The sequence below is a fragment of the Hetaerina americana genome, unplaced genomic scaffold, assembly GCF_022747635.1.
Source record: "Hetaerina americana unplaced genomic scaffold, ioHetAmer1.1.p SCAF_2, whole genome shotgun sequence".
NCBI classification, from domain to species: domain Eukaryota; kingdom Metazoa; phylum Arthropoda; class Insecta; order Odonata; family Calopterygidae; genus Hetaerina; species Hetaerina americana.
The window spans coordinates 41,425,496-41,451,854 of record NW_027286763.1 but is presented as its reverse complement, the minus strand read 5'-3'; the positions used below and the strand labels follow the sequence as shown (position 1 = coordinate 41,451,854).

General features: G+C 42.1%; 1 protein-coding gene across 2 annotated transcripts in view; it reads left to right on the top strand.

The window, feature by feature from the left end:
* LOC139688409 (interferon regulatory factor 2-binding protein 2-B-like) overlaps positions 1–15,479 on the top strand; it is a 32,338-nt gene extending 16,859 nt beyond the window's left edge. Inside the window, exons 2-4 of one of the 2 annotated variants that reach the window (XM_071585974.1) lie at positions 3,331–3,660; positions 9,656–10,065; positions 10,852–15,479. In XM_071585974.1, the coding sequence (XP_071442075.1) occupies positions 3,331–3,660; positions 9,656–10,065; positions 10,852–10,977 (866 nt within the window). In that variant the 3' untranslated portion in view covers positions 10,978–15,479. The remainder of the gene's footprint in view (positions 1–3,330; positions 3,661–9,655; positions 10,066–10,851) is intronic. The other variant, XM_071585975.1, reaches the window with a different exon arrangement.
* The last annotated feature ends 10,880 nt before the right edge of the window (positions 15,480–26,359 follow it).

Genomic DNA, 26,359 nt, shown 5'->3' with positions numbered 1-26,359 from the left:
TCTTTGTACCGACTCGTTGTTGTGATGCTGTTCGATCATCTGAGAGCGAGCGGGGTTATACTCAGCGCTAGGAGACGTACGAATTGTCCTTAAAAGTCGCTAACGGGAGAGGATGGTGCATCTTCCTGGTTGTTGTTGGTGTTCAAAGGGTAGCTTAGTGTAACCGCATCACGTTGATTTACTGAATGTTTTATTTGGTTGAACTGCTGGCATAACCATCTAATTGGCGCTCTGGCATTAAGTTTAAATGGAATAAAAGTAGTATATTGAGAAGCAGTTAGTGAACTCCTTCTGTTTTATTGGTCTTGTGTGTGCGTCTTTTCGAATGAGACAATGAGAATGAAAACACTCGGTATCAATTTCCTCCTTTTTAAAGATCCGTTTTCATTTGGTCATTCACTCCGTTGGATAGACTTCGTATTCGGAGTTTAAAATTTGAAACCCCTTCCAGCGCCGATAATGGGGTCCTCTCAACCAATCCTTCCTGTCTTCATTCGCCTCTTCCCCCACCCGCTCCTCTCCTCCTCGTCCGTAATACAAGTAGTCTCAGCTGCTGAGCGTCTCCCGCAGTTCACCTTTGCGTCACCTGCTTCACAACATGTGTTGAGTCAGTTGTGCACGTATATGAGCAGCGGGGTAACTTTAATGGAGTCAAACTCCAAATCTAACATTATACTAGTATTTAATCCCTGTATTGTATTTTAACCGTTGTGTTTTAATCCCTCTTGTCCGGTATCCACTATGGAGCCCGAGGCGCACTCCTTGCAGTTAACGAATAAAATTTTGGTGGTTGGTGTAAAATGTTGACAGGAGAGGCTTATAGTTTTAATAAATAATGTTCATTTTAATCGCAAAATTAAACTATTATTTTTTGTGAAATTACTCAATGTGGAAAGCTGTCAAGATTGGTAGATTAGGTATTGGGAAGATTTTAAATGCGATTTTCCGCGCCCCTTTCCTACCGTTTTAATCAAGTTGGCATGGAATATCATTTGCACCAGACTATATCGCAACTCTTTGTCATGTCCTGTCCGTAAATCCAGTAATTTCTCAGTCATCCAGTTTATTTCCCCACCGCAAAAACACACGTCTCCGAACCAAAATGTCTTCATTAAAGTAGCCCACCGCTGCAAACACACGCCGTCTGGTCACGTGCATTTGCTTGTCTTCTTCTCACCCTTTCTTCGATACACCCCCTCCTCCCTCTCCATTCGCATCGTATATTCCCCCTGTAGACTTCTCGTTACTGAGCCGTTAAGGATGGCTCTTCCTGTCTCTCCCCTCTTCACTCTCGATTAACAATTGTCTTCTCAAACCTTGAGCCCTACGTGCTCCTCCGTCTCCCTCCCTCCACCCGTGCCCTCATAATCATCCTCCCTCGTCGCCTTGCCCTCTCCCCCATACTTTGTTTTTACTCCTTGGCGGGTCGCTTCATCCCGATTGTGCGCCGCCGTGACGTCACGGATAGCGGCTTTCTTCCGGCAGCGACACGAACCCTTTCCCCCTCACGCCATCCTTCCCCGCCTCCTCCTGTTTTCTTCCTTACACTCCTTGCCCCCCCTCCCTCTCATCCCCACTTCCATCCCCTCTCGCTTTTGCCGATGGCGAACAAAATCCTTTTTCCTCCCCCGCTCCCTTACCCATCCCGCCTACCCGAGCTAATTGGTAAAGCGTCCACGCGATTGATGCACTTCCTGGCAGATGGCGCGTGCAGTGTATTCCCTTCGCCTTGGTGTCTTTGTATCTCAGACCTCTCTCTCCTTTATTTTGCCCGTTTCTGTCACTACGCCCATTAATGCCGAATGGCTGTGATTCGTCTGAATCCCAGCAGTTGTCATATATCCGACCTGCTGTTTTATTTGCCCTTCATTTTATAATTCCTTAAAAAAATATTACTGTGTCGTTCGCCAAATCTGGGGTATGTGATTGATTGTTCGTCACGCATGGCGTACACATTGATCTCCTCTTATCCGGTTTCTTAGGTACCTTTGGGCTTTCCAGATCGTTATGTAAATTAATCCTATTTACTTAAGGGTCTGGGAATCGATGCTCTTAGTGTCTTGTTCAGAGTCAAGCGCAAGGACCAGACATTCACCGAATTTCTCTTGGGGTGGGAAAACTTAGACAAAAATCTGGTGAAGCACATGCTTCCTAGCAGCAGGGCAAGATATCATGTGAAATTCTGGTATACAGTGTGCCCTCAGAGAGCTCGTGGAAGTATTGTTTGGCATGCGGAAGTTTCTCAACGGTTTGAAGTAAATTGCTCGACGGGTCGTAGTTTTCCCACCTTTGGCTCAGCGGTGAGCTTAATAACTTGGAGGAAGCGTCGACACGTGTTGTACCTCACGGAGCCCTCTTTATTCCGAAGGGCCAAACGGCTTCTTATAAAGTTGTTACGTTATTACCTAACACCGATAATTCTGGTATACAGCACCACCATTGTTTGTCGAAGAAAACTGATAATGATGTGACGTAATGGTAGGCTTTAGAACTTTTCTCGGTTATATGATAGATAAGACGCTAAGTTTACGTTTGTTATCGCTATCTGCGGACTTGTGGACGATATTTTTATCAAGGGTGTTGAACATAAATGGAGCTGTTAGTATTCGTGATACGCGAACGGGACCAATATTTGCTGTGGAATTGGTGTGCTCCAATTACATTGAATAAAGATGTAAGAAAAATTTAACAATAAATTTTTCATGAAGAAGTGCGCCGTCGATACACACTAGAGGATGGCGTTCCTACGCCTGAACGTTGCTATGTACATTCGCTTTTAATACCAAGCTTCACAAGTATTTTTATTCATCTTTCTCGGCCAGGAGTATCACTAATTGTAAGCGTAAGGCTGAACAGTTTTTCGCGAACTTTTTTGTTTAAAATTTATCGGAGACAGCAAATATTTTGGCCAGTTACAGTAAAAAATTTAAATCAACCTGCAGTGTCACAGTACTAGACGAGAATAGACTTAAATCCCTCATGTTTGGCAATGATTCCTAAGGCCTAGACTCAACACTCTCCTCTCCTTATTTTATATATTTAAGAGTTTATTTAATTTTGTTTGGTTAGATATTTCGAATCCAAGCTCACATTTAAATATTTTTATCATATTATTTTCCTTTAATACGAAGAAAACCTTGGGAATATACCGCCATCCCGTTCCTTTTTTTGTCAACTTTATTCTTATCCTTTTTTCTGTGCTGTGATTACAATTTTTTTACCACTGTGGTGCCTAACTCCATTTTGGTGACCTTTTCCGTTGTCCATTTTACTGTTTTTCGATCTGAAAAGGTAGATTGGTAGAATGACGGTGCCGCACCCTCGCTGCAGGTTACCCTGGCGTCCCCCTCGGCGTTAGCGGCGCCGGCTCACCCCTCGGCCCGAGGACCGCTTCCCCGCAGGAGTCGTCGCAACAGCAACAGCAGGCCCAGCAGCAGGCGCAGCAGCAGGTCCACGTGGCGGGAGCGACCGGAGGAGCGGGACCCCAAGGCGCCGGGGGCGCGGCGGGCAACAGCCAGTCGCCCATGGCGGCGCTCATGTCCGTCGCAGACAACCTTCCCCCGGGCTCTCCCAGGAGCGGGGGCAGCCCGCCCTCAGGGGGAAGCAGCAACGGCCCCCGGTCCGCCTCCAGGGGATCCCAGCATTCGCCGAACTCCACAGGTGGGTTTCGCGAGTCCGCACAAAGCAAAAAAATGAAAGAAACCTTTCTCTTGCCATTTTCTTTTCTTATTTATCTCCTCTTCCTGCGGAGTTGAGAATGTATTCCGTTATATCAGCGGTTTTGTCTCTGTTTTCGGGAGTTGGGAGGGTTCAGTTATGCTGTTGCCGAAGCCATTATACGAACGCGTGGGGTTCACTGTGGAGCCCACGCGGACTTTTTTTGTTCCTGTTTGGGACGCTTTTTGTAAGTCTCGTAGTGTTTACCGTTATATCCTCATATTTAAGAATGTACGTTGTTTATACCCCAGGGTGAGCGTTGGAGTCTCGGTAAAATCCTTTCTGGTGACAGGCCATAAACCACTTTAAGATCCCTGTCGGAACAGCTTTCTTCCTTAGAAATGTAATCGGGAGTTCTGCTCCTCTTTGTGTTAGGACTGGAGCGCATCGAATACTTATTTTAATTTCGTGAAGAATTTTATACTCGCGGAAGAAATAGACGTCGTCAGTTGCGTATTTCACAGGGTCGAACGAACCATTTTGGGCGCGTTGCCAGGGCGATGTCAGGTCTCTACGTGGCAACCTGCTCTCCCCAGATAAATTTCCTTCCTCCCTGCGCCATTAATCTCGATTTCATGAGTTTCCTCTTCTTCTTTTTGTCTCTGGCATTCGGAGGATCCATTTTAAAGAAGGCCATCGATTAAAAATGGATGGGATAGTTGATAACGACAGAGAGTGTAGATAGCAAAGTCTTAATTTCCGTAATTTCCTTGTTGGCTTTCGTCGGGTTTTGTGTTTATAGTATTCCTTTTCTCTTCATCTCAAATACCCTTCCTTGATCTCTGGCGTTTCCTCAAATAATACCCCGTCCCTAAAAAAATCGAACGATAGGAGATTAAAGCGTCTCTTCACCCGCTGGTGAGGGAAGGATGGAGGATGTCCCACCCCACGCTTTCCCTTTTTCCCGTGGCCAACATCAAAGTGAGGTGATGAAAATGGAGGCAGAGATGCCATCTTTCTGATATTGCCCCCTCCCCCTTTTCACCTTTTTCTCTACCCTCTGCCAATCCTCTGCTCATCCTCTTTGAGTGTGTGTGCGAGGGAGTTGAAACTCTTGAATGAGAGCGGGAGTTATTTTCGCATAGGCGGCCTTATTTTTCGGCCTGTGGCGTCGACCTTAATCTTGGCCGCCCCATCCGTCCTCACCCCCCCTCCTCTCCAGTCCCCTGCCTCGGCGGTACGCCGTGAAAGGGATTTTGTTTTATTTATTCTTCTTTAATCATTTATTTATCCTCCATTTCATTGGGGGCGAGGAGGAAGAGAGATATGGACGGATGTAAGTAGAGATGGGGCGAGGGGCAGAAGTCGGAGAGGTGTCGAAGGAGGGCGCCAAAAAATCTCTGGTGCCAAGGGGGGAGGGAGGTAGCGAGTTGGCGGTGGCTTTCGGAGGCTGGCCAGACGGGGGAAGGCACACGTGGGTGTTTGGATCGGACTACCCGACAGGGTCGCGGGAAGCTGCGAGCCAAAAGTTAGTTTGCGGCTCTTCGGAGTGTACCAGTTGCCGGGGGGACGGGTTTCTCAATTGCGCGAATACTCTGAATTTGCTTGCGCTCTTTGCCAACCGGGAAACTGTTCCCGAAAATCTTCCTTCGCTCTTTTTGGCAGAGGCAAATTTGTCGGCTGCAATCCAATTAGTCTTTCGGCCCATGGAAGCAAAGGAAGGGATTAATGGATTTTACTGTCAATTTTTCCGAGTGGAGGCTGCAGATTGAATACGTTTCGATTACATTATTATGAAATGATTGCATGTGGTGTAAAGACTAAAATAGTGTAATATTTTATCACAATATAAGAGCGTGTAATACTCACTCCTAGGGTGGTGGTTCCGTGAATTTTGGTTTGAATTCAATTGTGTGAATTAATCTGGAAAAAATATGGTTTCAGTTGTGATCCTGTGGGTCTGTCATCGCATTGTCTCTAATTTTCCCTAATTGTATTCTTTTTAAAAAACGGCCCCAAGTTCTGCTGAATAATTCAGGTCTAAGTATAGCTATAAGGATTATTTCGTGTCAGCGTAAAAAAGCTAACTGGTTTATTAATTTTAACCTCCATTTTATGGTCTTTAAGTTCAGGATGTAAGATGTAAATATTAAACAGAAGTTAAAATTAAGTACTCGCCAGGCCTTTTTTCCTGGGATTCTCCATTTGGCGAAACTTTGTTGTTTTCCGAAAATTGAAAACTATAATACTACAGGTTCATTTTATCATCCTAAGTTCTTGCCAGTTTTACTAACTCTCTGAGCGAACTAGATTCTACTGGCAGCAAAAAACTTTTATTTTATTGTGTGCTACTGCGAGCGTTTAATAAAGGAAAACCCTTCCCGCTGCGTGATTCCGATGAAGATATCACGGGAGACGAACGTTGTCTTTTCTGCTTCAACATAGTAATGCACGCAGGATCTGTGTCTAAAATGATAATTCCCAAAAGTCAATTCACGGTTTGCAATCGTTGGTAGCCCCAACACTCATTTTCAAGCGCCGGTCGAATTAATTACGCTCAATTTTTTGCTATCATGGAGCACTGAAAAGTATGCCTAGTCATGGTAATAGTCGACTTGGTGAAACGAGTGAGGTCGGTAAAAACCCATTTAATATGTCATTAACGTCAAATTGAATAGTAAATGCGCCAAGGAAAAGTTAAAAATAAGAATAGGCACTAAATAATTGAACGTGTCATTTCTCCTGGTTACCCTACCAACTTTCCTTACTGATACCTTTGGCATATTCGTTTTGCAGTCGTCATTATTCTCATTCCTTAATTTCTCCGACGGACTTTTAACTTTACACTAAATTGAAGTACTTTCATGTTATGCCTTTCATTCCCTAAGCTCGGTCACTCATCTCTTAAGGGATTGCACTTTTAGCTCGCCCTGCACTTTCTTTTTAATGTGTGCCCTCTCCTGGCACTACGTAATCTCTTCTGGCCGTACTTTCTTCCGCGTGAGTGCGCTTCGATCCCGAGTGCGTATTGTTTCCTGCGGTTGTAATTGACCAAATTTGGGCCGTTTCTTAACTAATTACTTCAGCTGATCTGTAGACTTCCGAGCTGTCTCGTTGTGAAATACACACTTATTTCAGCCTTTTCCTTCGTGAGAGTAACGGGGCGACCTTCTTTCGTTTTTACCCCACCCAAATCAGTCATTATATATATCTTGAAGGAAATTTTCACGGATATGAATAATAAATCGAAAGCGGATGCGAGATAGCGGTAGCGAATAAAAACACAAATGAAAATCACGTATTCCGAATTTTCGGTGGCCCAACCACCTTCCTCTAGGGAAAGAAGGAACTGGCTGTTCTCTCTTTCCCTTGAGGAAGGTGGTTTGGCCACCGATGATTCGCAATACGTAGGAGTATAATTGGTATATGTGTTTTGCATTATAATAAGTTTCCTACACTTCTCTCATCGACTCTAGTGTGAGTCACGTAGAAAAAATATCATAAGATTACTCAGCATGGATGTAAAAGAAAGGAATATTAGACTAGGAAGTTGATGAGCGGATGGTAAACACTGTAGCAGACATAGGCGTGGGTGCTAGGCATTGGTCTGGCATTAGCAGATCCCGACCAAATCCACGCATGCTCAGACACTTCGTCCCAGATAACATCCTAATCCATTGTCCACAACCATCGACTTTCATTCCTTCCTTCGCCACACTCATCCATCCTTCCCGGCTTGTCCTTATGGAGATGGGTTGGAGAGGGATTCTCTCCAAGCCCTCCTTCCCAACTGTCGGTGGCGCGTGTGGGTGTGCGTGGAGCTTTTCTATTCTTGGACGCGTGACGACACGGCTTAAAAAGATTTTTCAAGGCGCCGGAGAAGAGAGAGAGAGAGAGATAGGGCGGAGGTGGTGGGGCGAGAGTGAGTGACTGTTGGAGAATGCCCCGGCCGGGGGCCTCCCCAGGGGTGGGAACTTGGAGGGGTGGTACGGAGACATTTGGGAGGGGGTTTTAAAGCGGGTGCGTGCGTGCGGAGCCCTCGGAGGTCTCCCCCGCCATTTCGTGTTTGTTTTCTCTCACATTTTACGGCTGCGACCTAACTTCAGAGCCACCCCTGCGTATCCACGGGGAACTTCCACAAGACGGAGACCGAACCCTTGTCTCGCGTGCCATTAATTTTTCTTTTTTCTCTAATATCGTTCCTTGGGAGGTCGCCAGGCTTCATGGCCTAGCCGAATTATCAGAAGCCTGATTCTCGGACCGCTGAGCGTATAGAAACAAGTGTCTAATGCGACCAACAGACAGCGCACAATATAACAATCAGAAAATGACGGATTGAAAAAATGCGCTCAAAATATTTTCTTGTACGTATTCGTTTGTATGAGTATGGCCCTATTTGGAAATGTCCTTGACCAAATCCATAAAAAAAACAGTTGAAAAATAGGCGTAAGGAGTAGGATACTGGTTTTGGAAACGGGGCAGATTCTCTGTAAATAAAGTAGAAAGAATCCAAATGGTAAGCGTAATTGCCCAGGAATGTTTAGGGCAGGAAAACCTTTTACCACGATAGGATGGAAGTTAGGAAAGCGAGAATTTAGAATGTTTGAAAATCATGTGTTTAGCCTTCAGTCGTTGGAAGAACTCCGAAAACTGACTTGTAAATAGTTAAGCCAGTGGCGGTAGCTTAAATGATAGCCCAAAGGGAAGGATAACCAAACAGCTTAACGCTTAGCAAGTTGATATGCGAAGTTCAGGTATTATTTTTTTCGCATTGTTTTATTTCCCGTCAATTATTCGAATTGCACGCGGGAAACCCGTCACAGCTTCGGGAGAGCATTTGGGTTCAGTGCGAAAACTTAGGGCGGGAATAAGTAATTTTGTCAACGATGCATTTCCTCTAGTAGTAAGAGTAATCACTCCCTAGGAGACGTGTATGCTTTGCTCTTGTATTAATGATTTTCCTCCGTGCTAATTTTCTTTCACAATCCATACACGGAAATGCCACCTTGGCGCATAATTTAATTGCAATTGGGTGACGAAAAGTAGGTAAATATATTAATATTTGAAAATGGGAGAGGTTATTCAAGGGGAGATATCTTCTGCGGTAGATAGTGAAGCGTATCTAACGTCTAACTAACGTATCTACCAACATATTTGGAGGGTTGCACCATTGAAAGCAAAGGCGAAAGAAGTGTTTACTTTTGCGCTGATAATTTTCGGCCGTTAGTCCTGATCAACAGTTTGGTATCAGCGAGTGTTATACACATCTGAGTCCTGTTGGGTTAATTTTTTTATGGTAATACACATCCAAGTCGAACGAAATTTGTTAAATATAATATGGATGAGAAAATAGTTAGTGGTAAACTTCCAAGCCAGTTAAAATCGTCACGATTATGAGCTTATTGTCATACCCGAGTTTCATTTATATGTTAAGGTTCAGTGAAACATTTTAATTTGTTGAAATGATTCATCTATGGAAGCACTATATAAGTTAGCAGAAAATTAGCTCCATGTACTTAATTTGGGATGTTAACGCAATTCGGTTATGGTACAAGGGCAATAGTCAATAGTAGGGGAGACAAGTACATATAATCATTGATATACCTTAAGTGATAATAATCCGTGACAGTGTTCCAACTCTGCAGTTAACATTGTAAGGCAGGTTTATGTCTCGGCTAAGCATCTTTGATAATTATTATTGAATTTCATTTCAGCATTTTCAAATCGTCGCTAATTTCGAACGGAATTTATAATCCCTTTATCGCCATGGGGTTCTTTTCTTGACTTATCTCTATTTATGAACCCGTAGCATAGGTTGAAACATTTATGACGCACGGGAATTGTAATCTTTGGTGATGATCGCGAGTTCATTTTCACTTGGTTCATTCATTCTTCCACCGTGATGTCTTTAATCGCGCACTGTGCTTTCAATCCATTTCACTGTCCCCTTAAATATCCTTGAGCCTTGTCATAACGTCATGCCATTTTCTAACCTCAGGGTCAACCGGCAGCCGGAGGTCTTCCGGGAGCCGTCACGTTAGCTCCACCACAGTGACCTCCAGCGAGGCAGCCGCGGCCGTCGACGGGAGCAACGGCCCAGCGTCCGGGTCCCCCGCGTCGTCCTCCGGGCCCACAGGGGCCCCTAACACCGCAGCCGGCGGAAGCGGTGGCAGTGGGGCGGCGGGAGGCGGGCCGGAGGGTGGTGTGAACGGCGGTAGTGGTGGGGCCAGCGGCGTGGGCTCCCAAGGGGGGGCGAACACCGGCGTGCCGTGCACCAACCTCAAGTGCACCCTCTGCCAGGAGAGGCTGGAGGACACGCACTTTGTGCAGTGCCCTTCGGTGCCCATCCACAAGTTTTGCTTCCCATGCTCGCGAGACAGCATCAAGCGACAGGGTGCTGGGTCCGAGGTAAGGATTTTCGCTTGTTTTTCGATGTTTTCTGTAATTTGCTGCAAGGTAGGGAGTTGGGGAATTAGAGTGAGCATTTTAGGCTGACAATGCACATTTTTCAGTCTTCTGGCTATTGTGCTTTTCAAAGCAGGGATTTGTCATATGATTGCTGCAATTTATCACTTAAAGGTTACTTTTTATTTTGGTACATGAGGATATTTACATTTCGGTATAGCTCCTAAAGCACTCCCGAGGACAACACCATCTTATTTTCCTTGACCAGGTCCCTCAAATTATATTTTCAGTCAGAAGTAGATAAAAATGAGATTAAAAAAAGTTGATTGGATTATTTATTTCACTGTATTCTAATGCTACCACGTAGGAGGGCATTGAAGTAATGTGGGATAAACTATAACCTGGAATTTTTGGGGACCATAAAGTAATCATTTAAAATAGAAAGGTGATACAATTCTGAAGAAATATGTAAATGGATTTTATAAATTTAATGGCACTGTCAAAATGCTTTCAAAATTTAATGGAACAAAATGATTTGTGGATATGATTATTATAGGTTGTAGGAGGTATCATTACAAGAAATTGAACCAAGATATCCTGATAGTGGATGAAACTCTTTTTCCTTTTCCAATCAGTGTCAGTTCCGCGAAAAAATATCATTTTGTCTATGTCATGGTCTCCCATCTGACTTTCTGCATTGAAAATGTTGTAGTTACATCATTGTGAGGGCATTAATTATTAATTTCTCTCAAATGTCTAATAGTAATTGAAACTTTCCTATCGTTGAAGGTGTACTGCCCAAGTGGGGAGAAATGCCCACTCGCCAACTCAAATGTGCCATGGGCCTTCATGCAGGGTGAGATTGCCACCATCCTCGGTGAGGAGTACAAGGTCAAGAAGGAGAGGGAAACTTAAGCACGTCCGAGCACCAATTCCAGAGGAAATACACAGAGGAGCAATGCACCTCTTTGATCAAGTGCTGCAGGAGGGAGTATTATGAAGTTGTTTCATCCAGCATTGTTGGGGGAGCCAACCTAGTCCATCATCTCCCCGTTTTCATCATGGAAATGGGCATTGTCGACCATTGTTTAGTGAGTCGAGGGAGAAGGCTCACCCAATCCTTCAACTCTGCTCTCTGCTGATGTTGTAAAAAAATAAAATAATAAAGTCCGCCCTTCAAAGTCTAGGGCGACTGATGATGCTATAAAATGTGTACAGGGAAGAAACAATGTCGGAGGGAGTTTGTATCTACTTTGCCGCTCTTTTGCTGCTGTCCTTGATGAGGGAGCTGCGGTCGCAGGGAGTCCCAACAAGATGATTGGGTGCTCGTGAAACGTTCTCTCTCATGGCATGCTGCTCTCCTTGAGTGCCACATCACTGTGGAGGATATCAGCGAGGAGGTAGAGTCGTCATCTAGTTTGTTGTTGAGCAAGTGGCAGTTGGGTGTTGTGCTTGCTGCAGTTGGTTGGTTGGATTATCTTCATTGGACCCTGAGCCGAAGCCATTGGTTGAAGATAGAGGATGTAAAGAAGGAGGCGAAGGAATCTTTATTTGTGTTTGCCGAAGATGTACAGAAAGGTGTAACTTTTTAATCTTGGTGGTGCCAGATGAAAGTGTGGATTTTATAGGAGCTGTGGATGAGAGAAAGTTTTCCCTCATCCATTGAATTGGTGGGTGCTCAGTTTGGGGCAGCTACTTGGAAATTCCATGCTTAGGGTCTTGTGACAACCAATGGCTCCTTGCATATGTGTATATCTGATATGTATAGATATATTGTATGTACATCTAGGGCCACAAACTTGGCCCTCATTCACGGGTAGAGGCATGAATTGCCCTTTGAAAAAATTCTTTGTCATCCCCTCACACCTTTGCTCCTGTCCCATGGTGCTGCCTGACTTGTTCTACATCGGGATTAATGAGTGGGTCATAAATTAGTCTGCTCTTCGTCCAACCTTGCCCACATTACATACCACTGTGGCATAACGTGCAGCTCTTTTAACATATTGTAAATATTTCCACCATGTCCAGGATTACCCTGCGATTTTTTTTCATCAGACGATGATAAAAATGTACTCTCAGTAAAAAGGGAAAAATAAGTGATTTATTTCATTAATCTGGTGAGATCTTGCCATTGTATGCAGGGAGTTTGTGATGAACTTCTGAAAATAGAAGCCATCCCCCATTTTGGCCAATGCACGAGATTCGAATTGGTGGGGGAGAAGGCTTTATCTTACTCTTGTGTCACTTTTGTACATAAATTTTTCCTAAATCTGATCTCCCTTGCATGAGTCTTACAAGGGAGTCATGGCGTGTAAATAAGAGTCGAAGATTATATAAAGAAAAAAAGATGTCATTTATGGGATTGAAATCCCACAACACCAATCCCAGTTCCCAATGATCCCAATCTATTGCCACAATTTTCTCAAATCTGCCTATATGCTGCATCGTACTCGTTTGCTATGTTTAACATTTGCCTGACATAAGGGTACAAATAGTGTTTAAGTTTTTGTCCTGTCATGAGGTTGTATGCTTCTTACAGAAGTAATGTTTGATATGTTTTTCCTGAGAGTGTGTGCCGGAATGCATATATGTGCGTGTGTGTGTGTGTGTGAATTTAAATTTTTTTAAAGTTTGGTTGACCTTCAGCTGTGAAGGAGGTTTTTGAGCCATTTTTTATTTTGAGTTGTAAACTCTACAAATCTCCAATTTTAATGTACAAATTGCAGTGAATAATCATTGTCCTTTTAGTGTAAAGATGTCCATGGAAAATGTCTGTGCTTTGGGTTTAGTCTTCTCTGCTTCCATTGCGGTGGTCATTTGCCAAATATAATGTGTGGCGGTCACGTTTATTTTGATTCCATTCTTTTTTCAAGAATAATAATGTCCTCTTTTATTATTCAAAAAATTTGTATGCACGCAAATGGTATACAAGTTTGAAAGATTTATTTTTATTTTTTAGATAAAATGTCGTGTGAAAACATTGCCATCATAGACTGGAAGCATTATAGCATCGTTTCAGGGAACTTGCAGAAGAATAAGTTTTGATTATTAATTAGGAAAGACAGCTGTTGTTCAATCTAAAATGATAAAATGTTCAAATTTATCTTTGTATCTCTGTGACATATTTTCTTTACTCTCATTTTCTCCTTTTGTGCATTACGTCCATGGCTCTTGTGCCATAAGGATTACTAATATTATTTCAGTTAATCAATATCTTCATTCAATGAAAAGGAGCAGTTTGTACAGATGTATTGAAATTGTTGTGTCTGTTCAGTTGGTAGGAGAGTATGTTAGGTTGGAATGAGTCACAGTTTATGTGAATCTGAATGCAATGTTGGATTTTTTTTAGACAATTGTGCTTGAGAATGGAAATGGGAATTCATTGTGAAGTTTAAGAATTAGTTGGAGGAAAACTTGATACATACCCAGTAATTTTCCCACTACTTTGATTTCTGCAATAGCCAGGTATTTGGATTTGCTGAGCTTGCTCAGGCCTCACCTTTATGTTATGTATTACATATTTCCATGTACATAGTGTAACATATAACTACATTATCACAGAGAGGGAGGAGGAGAATTAAGAAAAAAAAAGCTCTGTTCCTCGTATCGGGTGTTTATTTCTCTGGTGTATACACGCGCATATTTATGTCTATATATATGCGCGTGGTGAAGTTATGGAAAGAAAAACTCGCGCATGTATGTACATAAGTATGTATGTGTGTAAATTAAAGTTCCTTGTGGGCATTCACTTCCGTATTTCTCGTCTACTTTTTTTTCAGTCATTTGTTTCGGATTTCATTTTTTCCAAAAATGGAAAAGTGCACTCCCTTCCCCTCCCGAATCTGCCCCCTCCCCCTGCCTCCTACTCACCCCCTCCTTACCCCCCACCCTCTCTCTCTCTTTCTCGTTCGCTATCCTTCTGAATCAGCCAGAGGCTCCAAGAAACTGCCGCGATCCTTGAGCGAACCCTGGAACCATTATGCTTCTCACTTTTATCGCATTCTTATTACAGATGGTTTCGGACTGATCCCATTATAGGGTTGTTGTGACCCCGGGGATTTCCGTCCCCTACGTGAAATCTTTAAACGATTTTCAATCTAGTTTAAATTTATTTCCCAGTTTTCATGCATTCCTCCCGGTGGAGGTTGTGCAATTTGATTTAGTTTGTTCCCGCGTTGACTCTAGGGGACGGAGTTGATTCCTGAACACGCTAGTTGAGGTTTTCGGCGACATTTTTTTCGTCACTATCCTACCGAGCCCATTTCAACCTTTTCCGTTTTTCTCCATTCGGGATCATTTCGCTTTCATGACTATTAATTTCTGCCTTTGTACGTACATGCATATGAAGGAAGACTTCTTGGACTGCTCGATGCGTTTGTCTCTTATAGGCTTTGCACAATGTTTTTGGTGCGTTAAAAATCTTGAACTCGTTAGCATGTTTTCAATAAAAACTTGCTGGTTAAAAGTGCTGAAGTTCAATCGCGATGATCTCGCCGGTCCGTCGGCTGCACTTTGGAAGCTGTGTTAACGGGAAAGGTAATCTTCAGCAATATACGAATGTAATTTCCAAAGCCGAGGGGATTTATTCGCTCAAAATCTCAAACCAGCGGACCCCAGCACCCCTTTCGCGAATGATAGTTCACTTCTGTCCAGATGTTGTGGCTCCATGTTCAAATAGATCCATTCCCCATTCTGTGTCAAGAAGCGCAAGGAGAAGAGAGAGAGAGAGAGTAATCTACCTTAAACCTAGTCATGCCTGGGCGGCTTTAAGCTGCTACAGTTGAAGGAACTCCAAAACTCGCTCGTGTGTTTACTACCCTTGTGTGTAGCCGTTCTAGTTTTTGCGAATGTTAAAACTTTTGCAGGGCTAGGACAATTCTTAGATTTTAAAGAAACGCCTTTTTAACAAATGGTAAAAGAGGAGAAGAAATAAATTCCTTTGTAATGTTCTCTATTAATGAGCGCAGAAGATTTAAAAGAAAAAAATTATAATATGATGGAAGGATGGAAGCAGGGGAAGAAGTTAAGGAGAGAGAGGAATGCTTTAATGAATTACATATAACCCCTTTGAAAAATCACGCAACTCATGTAAATGCTAACGGTCGACTTTTAATTCAAAATGAAGAATGATTATGCATTGTTTTGCAATGGAAATATTTAATGAGGTGCATTCAGCCGGCATTTGAGAGACAGTCATTTCGTGAAATCGACAGTCATGTTTTCTGAGTATTATTACTAGGGTGATATTAAAAGATGGTGGATTTTTTAGAAAATACTTTGTATGTTGTTATGTTCGTAAATGTGATTGATAACTGTAATTCAGTATTTTTAAGAAAAATGCCATGTTTTTTGAAATCTTGAGGTCCCTGTGTTTCTGTGTATAAATATTTCTCAATATGCCTACAAATATGACAAATAAAAATAATATAAATAATCGAAGCAATGTGTAATTATTTGTGCGCTCTCGTGATTAAATGTATTATTTTGTGTATGTACCATCTGTGTGTGTGTGTGTGTATATATATATATATATATATATATATATATATATATATATATATATATATATATATATATATATATTGATGATGTTGAAGCACTCACAAGAGCAGTAATAACATTTGGACGGCACGATAGAACACTAATAAAATACTATAGATAACACTTAAAAAGGACACACACACACCTTTTAAGCGTTATCTATTTTATTAGTGTTCTATTGTGCCGTCCAAATGATATATATATAGTATATACATATATGGGTAGAGCGTGGGAAGTACTGACCGGAGAGCTCGGGTTCGATTCCCAGGCAAGCCCCTCTGGGCACTGGGAGACCATGACCGGCACAGGGAAACAATAACCGGCACTGGCCCCCTTACCCTTATGTGGGAATTTTACACGCCGTCGGGCTTACTACTGGGTGAACTCGTATCATCACCTACCAAAACGACCTTCGGGTTGATTACTGTATTTATGATTATTTTATGTACACAGGTATGAATGACATATTACCTCAGGCCCAAGATGTTTACACACCTTCGAAGGTGCTACTTATATTTCCTTAACTTAAGGCTGAATTCCAAAAAAAAATCCTGTATTTTTTCGTTTCTTGGAAAGCAGAGAAATTGGCTGAAAATATTATGAATTCATTGAGTTTCTGGTGTAAGGTCTTGGCCGCTACCGTGATATTTAATACACATTTCTCTTTACCCTGCTAAGGTTTCTGCTGTAGGGACCTTTTCCGCTCACTATAATCACACAGCAGTACGTGCGATCGAAGTCTGTTCCGCTCTTCCGTCGACTAATCACTATTTATATCGGCCTCTGTGGCCGGACTCTGGGCGAGTGCCACCTGAGGGACGCCCAGGAACTTGGGTTTTGGCGCGGGAGGAGAGAGAGAAATCGGGAGGAATAATGGCTACATTTATGAACTGCGGATTCCCTGTTTCATGTGAAATCATTTATAATGTGTATTGTGAGACTACAGGTAACTACGGAAACTGGAATGGCATAAATTTATTTTATAAATAATTGGCTGGGCGACCTGACCTTGCCTATATTCAATTCGGGTTCGACGCGTCAGATGTCCATTGAAGCGTCAAATACGTCTTTCAACCTGAAATTATAAACTATTGCAATGCACGAGTTGGGTGTCTAAAAATTACTTAATGTTTTTATTTTTCCTCGAGGTATAAATTTCCAAAAAAATATTCTTAACGTAAAATGCAAATGTATACGTTTTGTCTGTTTAACTGTACATGAGTAAAATACGTTTTATAATATCTTTCGCAGGCTGCTTTTAATAAATGAACCAGATTATGTTTATAAAGTCAATAACAAGATAAAAGTCACTTGAAATAATAAAAAAATGTTTGATAGGAGCCAATGGACTATGTTTCTGTGCGGTCTTCTTATATTCAATTCAATTTATTCCTTCACCATAAGCATAGGATTATGCATGGCTTTTTGGAGGTCGCGTACAGGTACATGCATACGGGGGTGCCTTACCGAGTCCGGGAAGGGTTGGTCGGGGTGGGTGCGGCGCCGGGCGGGGAATCCGCGGGGGAGGAAGACGGACGCACTGGCACACGCTTTGACTTCGAGGTGGGCACGTCGCTCGGGATTGGCGTGGGAGATGAGCGGGTGACAAGAGGGTGGGGGATAGGGTTGGACAAGGAAGGGAGAGCGTCAACCCCCACGCCCATCAGCGTCGCGCCGTCCAATTTTACACCAGCGAACAGGTGGAGGAGGCGTCGCTGGTGCGGGGGAGGAAGACTACCTCGACCGATTCGGTAACCCAGTAAGACCCCACCATCGTTGACGCGTAGGGGTGGAGAATACTTGAGAAAGCATCGATATTTTCTGACGAATATATGAAATCGATAATAATAACGACCCGATACCATTGGGGAAACCGCATGGCGTGCGCGCATTTTTGTGCTCGAGTAAGCGTCATTACAATTTTTACATTATGCATTTATTTAATTATATGCATTCATACTAATAATGCCATATTATTCTTTGCGACCTTAAGTGTAATAAATGTCACTGCTGATGAATCCATAGTTTCATAAAAAAATCATGGATGTTTTAGATACGGAGCGATATTTCGATGGAAAATTTCGGCCTTCAAATATAACGACCCCGTACTACCAGTAACTGTCATATAACCAAATTGTCTCTAGAAATGTATGCCCGTTTGAAACCTCCTGGTCTAATGTGTTCGTGACATAAAATCTTGAAAAAAATCGAATGATAGTATGGCAACGTTTCTTGGAAATAGGTCATAAATGAATATTGAATTGAATTGTGTAGGAAATTTAAATGCTTTTTCTACCGGTGAGTTTCGTAGAACGAATTTTAAACATTGGGCGATAGTCCCACCACCTCGCGGTATTTGACGTGGATTTGAAAAATTTGCTGGATTTCATGTTCATGTTTCGTGACAAAACTAGTTCCACGTCACAGCAAATGCCAACATTGTATGTCAATCACCAGTCGAAAATACTTTTATCCATATTCCTCACCGCCTCGAGTGTTGCCTCGTGAATTCTCAAGCCCAAGTCGACTTCTTTCATAATTTGTCTCCCGGAAAGAGTGACTCCGAGCACGTAGGCTTCTAGCCGGGAATTTTTTGGAAATGTCTTTGTTTCCATTGACCACGAGTATGAGCACATCCTATCCATTAAAAAACTTAACGATTAAATTTGATTTCAGTCTCCCGAGTATTTTAAACATTTTTCCTTTCAATTCAAATCATTCCTGCGCCAAATGGCATGAGCCGGTGTTGCCTGGTGAGGGAAATTTAAGACGTGCTCAAACAAAATCTTTCAACCCCGAATTATGTCTGATATCATAGGAGTGTTTAAGTTTCAACATAGGAGACCATATTTCATTAGGGAGGATATCGCATGTCTCAACGATGGGCAATCTTTCCTTAACCGACAAATTCTGATTGGCACCGTGACAAAACGCTCAAAGTGAGTGCACTCCGGGATTCGCCAGGAGAGGAAAGTTTGATCGATGGTAGTAGCTTGGGTTGGCTCGTTCGGTATTTTGAAGAAAACTGACATTGGAAATGATGGTGGGTATGATCTTTCCTCTTGGGCAACGTAGCATTTTGCGAAATCCCCGAAATCAATTTTTACTGCATGACGATTGTGTTTTAGTGTTAGTGTGCCTCGTATTTCTATGCATAAAGAAATTTATAATTTTCATTAATGATATTTTTCTCTTTGTTTGCAGGTGAGTCCGCTGTTTTTATCCATCTTGTAGATATCTATCCTGTTGATTCGTTTCAAGTCCTGATGTGTGACGGTGCTATAATGAGTGAGTAAAAAAATATATGATCACAAGGGACGTATACAGGGTCGCACCCAAAAGTGGTAGGACTGATTTTTTTACAAGAATTTTATTGACGATATACTTACATCGACTTGATAATCTTCAAAGTATGCTGCTTGAGCTGCTACACACTTAGTATAACGTTGCTCCCATTCCCCGTACGTCCGCTGGAAATTTTCTTTGGGGATGCCGTTGATGGCCCTCGTCGAAGCCTCTTGAACGGCCTTTATCGATTCAAAACGTCGTCCCTTGAGCTGTCTTTTCATCAGGGGGAAGAAGAAGAAGTCCGGTGGTGCCAGATCGGGAGAATAGGGCGGGTGCGGCAACATGGCAACGCCGTATTTGGGCAGGAGCTGTCCGACGACGAGCGCGCCATGGCACGGCGCGTTGTCATGATGAAGCACCCAGAAGTTTGCGATGGCCGGTCGGACTCTTTTCACGCGTTCTCGGAGGCGGGTGAGCACCTGCACGTAAAAGTTCGCATTCACAGTCTCCCCTGGTGGGACAAACTTCTTGTGAACCACTCCATGACGGTCGAAAAACACAATCAACATCGTTTTGATTTTTGATTTCCTCATGCGAGCCTTTTTTGGACGTGGGGACGCGGAAGTGTGCCATTCCGCGGATTGTCTTTTAGTTTCGGGGTCACATTGAAAAACCGATGTTTCATCACCAGTTATCACATTGTCCAAACAATTTTCATCTCGGTGCAAATTGGCTAACACTTCTTCGGAAATGCGCACACGCGTTGCCTGTTGGTCGACACTCAGAATTTTCGGCACCATCTTGGCGCACACCTTGCGCATGGCCAAATCCTGTGAAATACTGCGTTGGACATTGGATGCAGACAGACCCAACTGGTCTGCAATTTCTTCACTGGTTAAGCGTCGGTCTGTGTTGAGCAGTGTCCTCACTCTGTCCACATTCGTGTCGGTTCTTGCCGTCGACGGCCGTCCGGAGCGATGGTCGTCTTCAACGAGCTCCCTACCCTCTTTAAACAACTTGTGCCACTCAAATACTGTGGAACGGCTTAAGGCAGTGTCCCCATAAGCCTGCTTGATCATATCGAGGGTCTCAGTTGCCTTATTCCCGAGTTTCGCACAAACCTTCACGGAATAACGTTGCTCTAAATTCAGATTCATTTTGTTTTTCGACGCGGACAAAAAACTTACTTCACTAAAAACGGTGTCCTCACTCAACGACAGCCCGCAGGCAACTGAGGTTGGTGTTGGTCTGTTGCTAAGAGCCCCCTCCACCTTACCCTGCCAGGCAGACCCCCTCCACCGCTCCGTTCGCGCCAGAGAAAATCAGTCCTACCACTTTTGGGTGCGACCCTGTATGGGGATGTAGAATGTACCGTGGGTGCCATCTGCGGTTCCTTTTTGTCAGCGCCTACATTTTTAATAAATATTAACCTTCACCCAACGAGTGCTCTCTTCAGGTTTACACTTTAAAACTTAATTCGCGCCCCATTTACTGTACATTACGTGTCTTGTTCGATATATGTTCAGTATTTTGAACTTGTTTTCAGAACAAGTTAGGCGAGGGAAAAGCTAATGCATGATTCCTTGGACAACAGTTGCTTTGTTATTTCTATGACTATTGCTAGCGCTGAAAGCGATGGTTGCTTTTAAATATTAAAATCTTATGATCGCAATTGCCTTCGCAGAAAATTGAGGACATTCTTTCTGCAGAGAGGATTTTTTTTAAGTTCTAGCACCTTACCCGCACAAAATCTTCGGATAGATCTTTTGATATTATCTAGACGCGTGTCTTTGCCCAAGTAGTTATAGAATGGAGTACGAATCGAAATTATTTCGGTTTGAAAAAACTATTTATTCACTCGTTTTTGCCATCCATTTTTGGCTTCCGAAACTTGCCTTCATATAAAATTTCTCAACTGAGGAATAACTGATTTGTATTTACCCTTTCAAAGATTTTAAATTCAGACATGTATCCGCATGAAACTTCAAATGCTGATGTATTTATTCATTTTTTATTGCTACTCGAGCCTGCTAGTAAAGATGATTTATTTACCTTGTCTCAAACAGAACTTGAATTCTTACGTTTATTATTCAATTTACTCTCCTTATTTAGATTTTCAAATTGGAGTGGATAGCGTAAATTCAATTTTCCACCTGATTCAAAGCGACGTGCCCCATCGATATGGACTTCGCCTAGTCTGTCGGTACCCACATTTATTTTGAAACGTCAGCGGTGTCACTCCTCTGACTCTGGCGGTCATCTGAACCCAACCAACTTGTTTCGGCGTGTAAATCTCGGCGGAGACTTTTTAACTTTCGAAGGAAGGCATTTCCTTTTTAAATTTCGCCCCGCGCGTCCACGCACGATCCGACGGGATGGGACCCATCGGCATATCCCTCGTCCTCCCGCCCTACTTGTCCCCTCCCCATTCCCTCGCCCCCTTCCCGTCGAAGCAACCATCCCAGTCTCCCCACTCCTCTCACTTCATTTCACAGTCCCTCTTAACCCACCTCAACCCCACCTCGACTGATTAAAACGACCCCAAAAATCGTCTGTACTACCCCAGCGCCTCCTCCTCCAGTGCCTCTTCCTCTTGCCCCTCTTTCTGACTCCACAGCCTACTCCAAATCCTCCCTCCCCTCCACCACACCCCAAACCCCACCTCCATTCTCATGCTACACTTCACATCCACCATTTCTCGGCCTTGTGATGATTGGATTGCCGGGACGGCAGTCAAATGGATTGCGATGAGGTCTGAGTCATACCGGTGAACTGAGTTCGATTCTCGGGGGGTGGTAAAATTTCAAATTTAATCAGCCCAACGTTAAGCTCCCAACTCAATGAATGTTCTGCTCGTCCACGTGGTACGCTGTAAGCCACTGCGAGGGCATGGTGGCAGGGGGTGACTGCACACTCTAGGTATGCGTGCAATATCAAAAATGAAGTTTTCCCTTATTTTTAGTTACTATTTATGTAAAATAATTCAGATAAGGTAGATCCTGATAACTAAATGTACGTGTGCTACGGTATCTCAGTGAACTACCCTTCTCTACTCATACGAGAGGAACTGAAGGTAACAAGAAGGACAATCACTAAAACTAAATGGGATGATTACAACATACTTGTACTTAGCCACGTAAAATGAAAAAACAAACACTCGCGCGGTCGGATGCATTTTTTCTTCTCCTTTATCATTCGTGGGAAAAAATGGCATCTTAAACCTATCTGTGCTACACATAATTTCTCTCTAATATTTTTGACATAATCTCCTCCTATCTTAGTACGATGGTATTGAAAATATATAGACCTATGGCATTGCCGAACGTAGTGAGCATAAGGCTCCAAATTGTACTTCTTCCCTCCTACATTCTCTCATGCTTAAAACCCTTCCCTACCAAGGCCACTCGACTTACATTTTTACTTACATTAACGTCATTAATATCATAAACCACGGGTGCATGAAATACGTCGGAGATGACCGAAGGTTCAGAAACGACGAATCCAAAAAAAGACCACGGCAACTTAGGCATGTGGTATGGTTAATAATACATTTTCAGCATCATCGCTGAAGAGACATCCTTCTTATTTATGCAAGAGATAATTCTGTAGGATAATCTTTATCCTTGAGTGATTCCCATCTTTGTTCCTCTAATAATCTTGACACCCTTCTCAGTTTATCACGGCGTTTTACAAATCTAGCTATTCTACGCTGCACGCGATCTAATTTGGAAATCAATCCAACTTCATGAAGATCCCATATACTAGAAGCATATTTTAAATTGGGTCTAACTAGCGAAGGATACATTTTTACATTTACATGATACCCTGTAAGCCACCACTAGGATTTGTGGCGGGGGGGGACGGGTGATTCCACAACAAGCATGAATCAAAGCCATATGTTGCTTAATTGTTTAGCAGTAATAAAAATTATATAAAAATGCAATAATTAAAAAAAACAGTCCTATGCACTACAATTAATGGGTGTAAAATGCCTCTCTCGATATACGGGACGACCTTTTAGTGACAAAAACAAAATAACGGATAGTTAAAATAATGACAGCATAGTAGGCTTTTTAGAATTTTGAAAATTCTCTTTCTTCTTATTGCAGTCGTCGCAGCTCTGATCCGTTGTATTTCGCGGGATCACTGAAATCTAAATAAATCGCACCTAAAATGATCGACTTGTTTCATTTCGCACAACGTGGTTTACACTTACCTAAATATTATTTGCGTATCAGGAGACAAAATCGCCCAGGGGTTTTACCCAGCTTAACAAGATAGCACTCGTAATTTGATGAGCATTGTTGCTTACTGTTTATCAAACATTATATCGTTCCCTGCTACTAAATATAGCGCAATAAACAATAACATCACGCATCGTATCGAAGAAATCTTAGGCTAAATTTTTAATTCATCGCAACCCGTCGTTAAGGACAATCAACCGCATCACAATAAATACACATCTGACGAGCTAGTACAATATCATATCCTATTTAGATAGCATTGTTTATATTTTCTTTTCAAGGAAGAACGGGATACCGATTTTTCTCCCCTAACACCTACAGGTATGCTTTCCCAATGCAACCTAGTTACGCAGGATCAGAAGAACGTTGTCCGACCGCGCTTGGTTAGAAAACATTTATGAATCAAAAGTAGTCTAGTGTGTGATCACCTCCTACTACACACCTTACAGTGGATTGCAGGCTAGTATTAAATAATATATTAAAAATATTTCTTCCTCTTCATTTTCATGGTTGATGTCCAAACGGCTACTGTACCCTCGCGGAGGCTTGTAGGGTGTGTGCAAGTGTGAATAAAGATATTGTCTGTCCCGGATACCCTCATCCTTCCTCATCTTATCATGCGGACGTTTCGTTCGACATTGACAGGCGTCAGCCGAAAGCGACAAAGTAAAAGATTGGTATGAGTTCCTCATTTCGTCGCAGTGTCCAACTTAATTTTTGGTTCTCGTCCACATGTCAGAAGTTGAGAGCTATGACGAACTGGTGCTCCCCCGTTATTTTCATTTATCACGTGGATCACGGGCATTGCTCAGTCGGGAAATGTTAATTCATGAGGAAGTACGGGAAAATAGTAACTTCGACCCTTGAATATTTTTACATTAGTCCTTTCGTCGGCGTAATTTGCACCAAAGTAGGAATCGGAACGCTAAATTTGGATGGCAGTTGAGGAGCGCTTAATTCCTTTTCCGAAGGGGACGCTACACTGTGAATCCCTTAATCTATTTCGAAAGAGCAAAGGAATGCAGATGCTGTGTTTCCCCTCCTCCAGTTACTAAAAACTGGCCTGCCATCAAATAGTCCACACATTTCTCAAGGAGAAATACATGCTCGTATGCTTCAGATACCATTTATCCCTTCTGGAAATTACTGTTTCTTAGTTCATTCAGTTTCAAGGAATGATATTTCCATCGCTGGCACGTTCTCGCTTGAATATTTTTGTTCAATGAGAGAGCCGTACACAAAGCTAACATGACTTCTGAGCGAGAAATACTTGCTGAAACTATTTTTAAACCCGAGAATCGGCTTTACAGATTCACATTAGATGGAGAGAATAATGACTAGTTGGGAATTTTAAAAAAGGACACGTCTTCAAACGAGTTTAAAATCTCATTTTCCGCCATTTAGTTTATTTTTCAAGATTATAGGGAAAAACCGCCTGCAGTTTTGATTTTAATGTAATAAAATAGTTGCAATTTACATTCAACTAAATCTAAAAAAAATATTAGGGATGAATAGTCTAACGACAAAAAGAATGAGATCACTTATGAATATAAGATATCCAAAGCGAATGCCAGGAATGAATTTCAGGAAGTGTAAAGCGAATTCAAAAGGAAAAGGTTAGCGGAAAATTGGAAAGAGAATCCAAAAGCATTTTGGTTAAACGTCAGAGAAGTTCGTCGAAATAAGTCAACTATTAATTCATTCGAAAATGATAAAGGCGCAAGGGTAACCAGCAGTTTGGAAAAGGCTTACTTATGAAAGTCCTTCTTTCGAAGTGTCTTCATTAATATCTCACAGAATATCTCCGATAGCTTACCAAATCGTGCCGATGAACTAGTACCCAAAATTGAAATCTCACATAATGGAATAGAACGTTTGCTGAAAAATATCAATTCTAATAAATCCTCCGGGCCCGATGTACCCGCTCGTAAGTATATTTAAGGATCCAACTTCGGAAATTGCGCCGTATCTAGAAATATTATTTAAAAAATCGCTAATAGATCACAAGGTTCCATGAGATTGGAAAACGGGTAATGTGACACCAATATTTAAAAACGGAGTCAAGGAGGAACCGAGTAATTACAGACCTATTTCCCTCACATCCTTTTTGTGCAAGGTTATGGAGCATATAGTTGATAGTTCGGACGCAAACACCTCGATGATCAGAAGTCATTGATGAAATATCAGCACGGTTTTCGAATAGGTAGATCCTGCGAGACACAACTCTTGTACATGTTGCGATCGTGGTAGTCCAGGGGTAGGGCGTTTTGCGTGCTCTTTGGTTTGATTTTGTTTTGATTTCGAGTCTTGCGAGGAAAAGCGAGTACTTTAACTGTCTGAATGAATACATTCTTTCTAAATGGTTTACTTAAGATTTCCAGCTATTTCGCAATATGCTTTTTAGTACTACTTTTAATGTCTGCTTAACTGTCCTGAATTTGCTTCAACCGTAAACATTGCAATATTGCAACAAATATTCATAAATACAATCGAAGATTACAAAAGTTTAATGTCTTTACGTTTAAAATATAACATTATAGCATGTGTATAATATTGTTTCCATTCTATCATTAATTTTTTTATTTTTCCGGTTACGAAGCATTTTGCTGAATTCACCTCGATTGACGGTTATTTTGTTCGCCGAGAAAGCCCTACATTAATGGACACACGCATGATGAGGAAATTTCAACTACAATGAATGTTTACGTAGCATATTGTGTATTGGTTGGTATTCAAATAGGTCCTAAAGCTAGTGGTTATTCCTCTCACAGACTGTGGTGAAGCAAATGCACTTCAGAGAAAATACAGGCAATTCTAATCTAACCACCTTCCTTTATTTTCAAAGTGAATATTTCTCGGTTTGAATTGCTTAGGGTGTAAATGTCGAGGCAATATTTCTCTAACAAGTTCTCACTCCTCTTTTGAAAATATTATTTTATGATAGTGTAGTTCTTTATGATATTTCTTTCGGTATGCCCAATTTAGAGTTTTGGAAAGTAGACCTAATTTCCTTTTTACTGTTTATCTCTATCAAACATACCTCACTTTGATTATGGCTCATTAATGGCTCCCAAACCTTCAGTTACAACCTTTCATCCAAGGATATAACTGCTCTTTCACCTTCTTTGTTTTTCGCCGAATTTTCCTTTTACTCATACGCAAAGATACTACATTTTTTTCGGCACAACTTTACCTTAAAAACCCGTTATAATTGAAATTACATC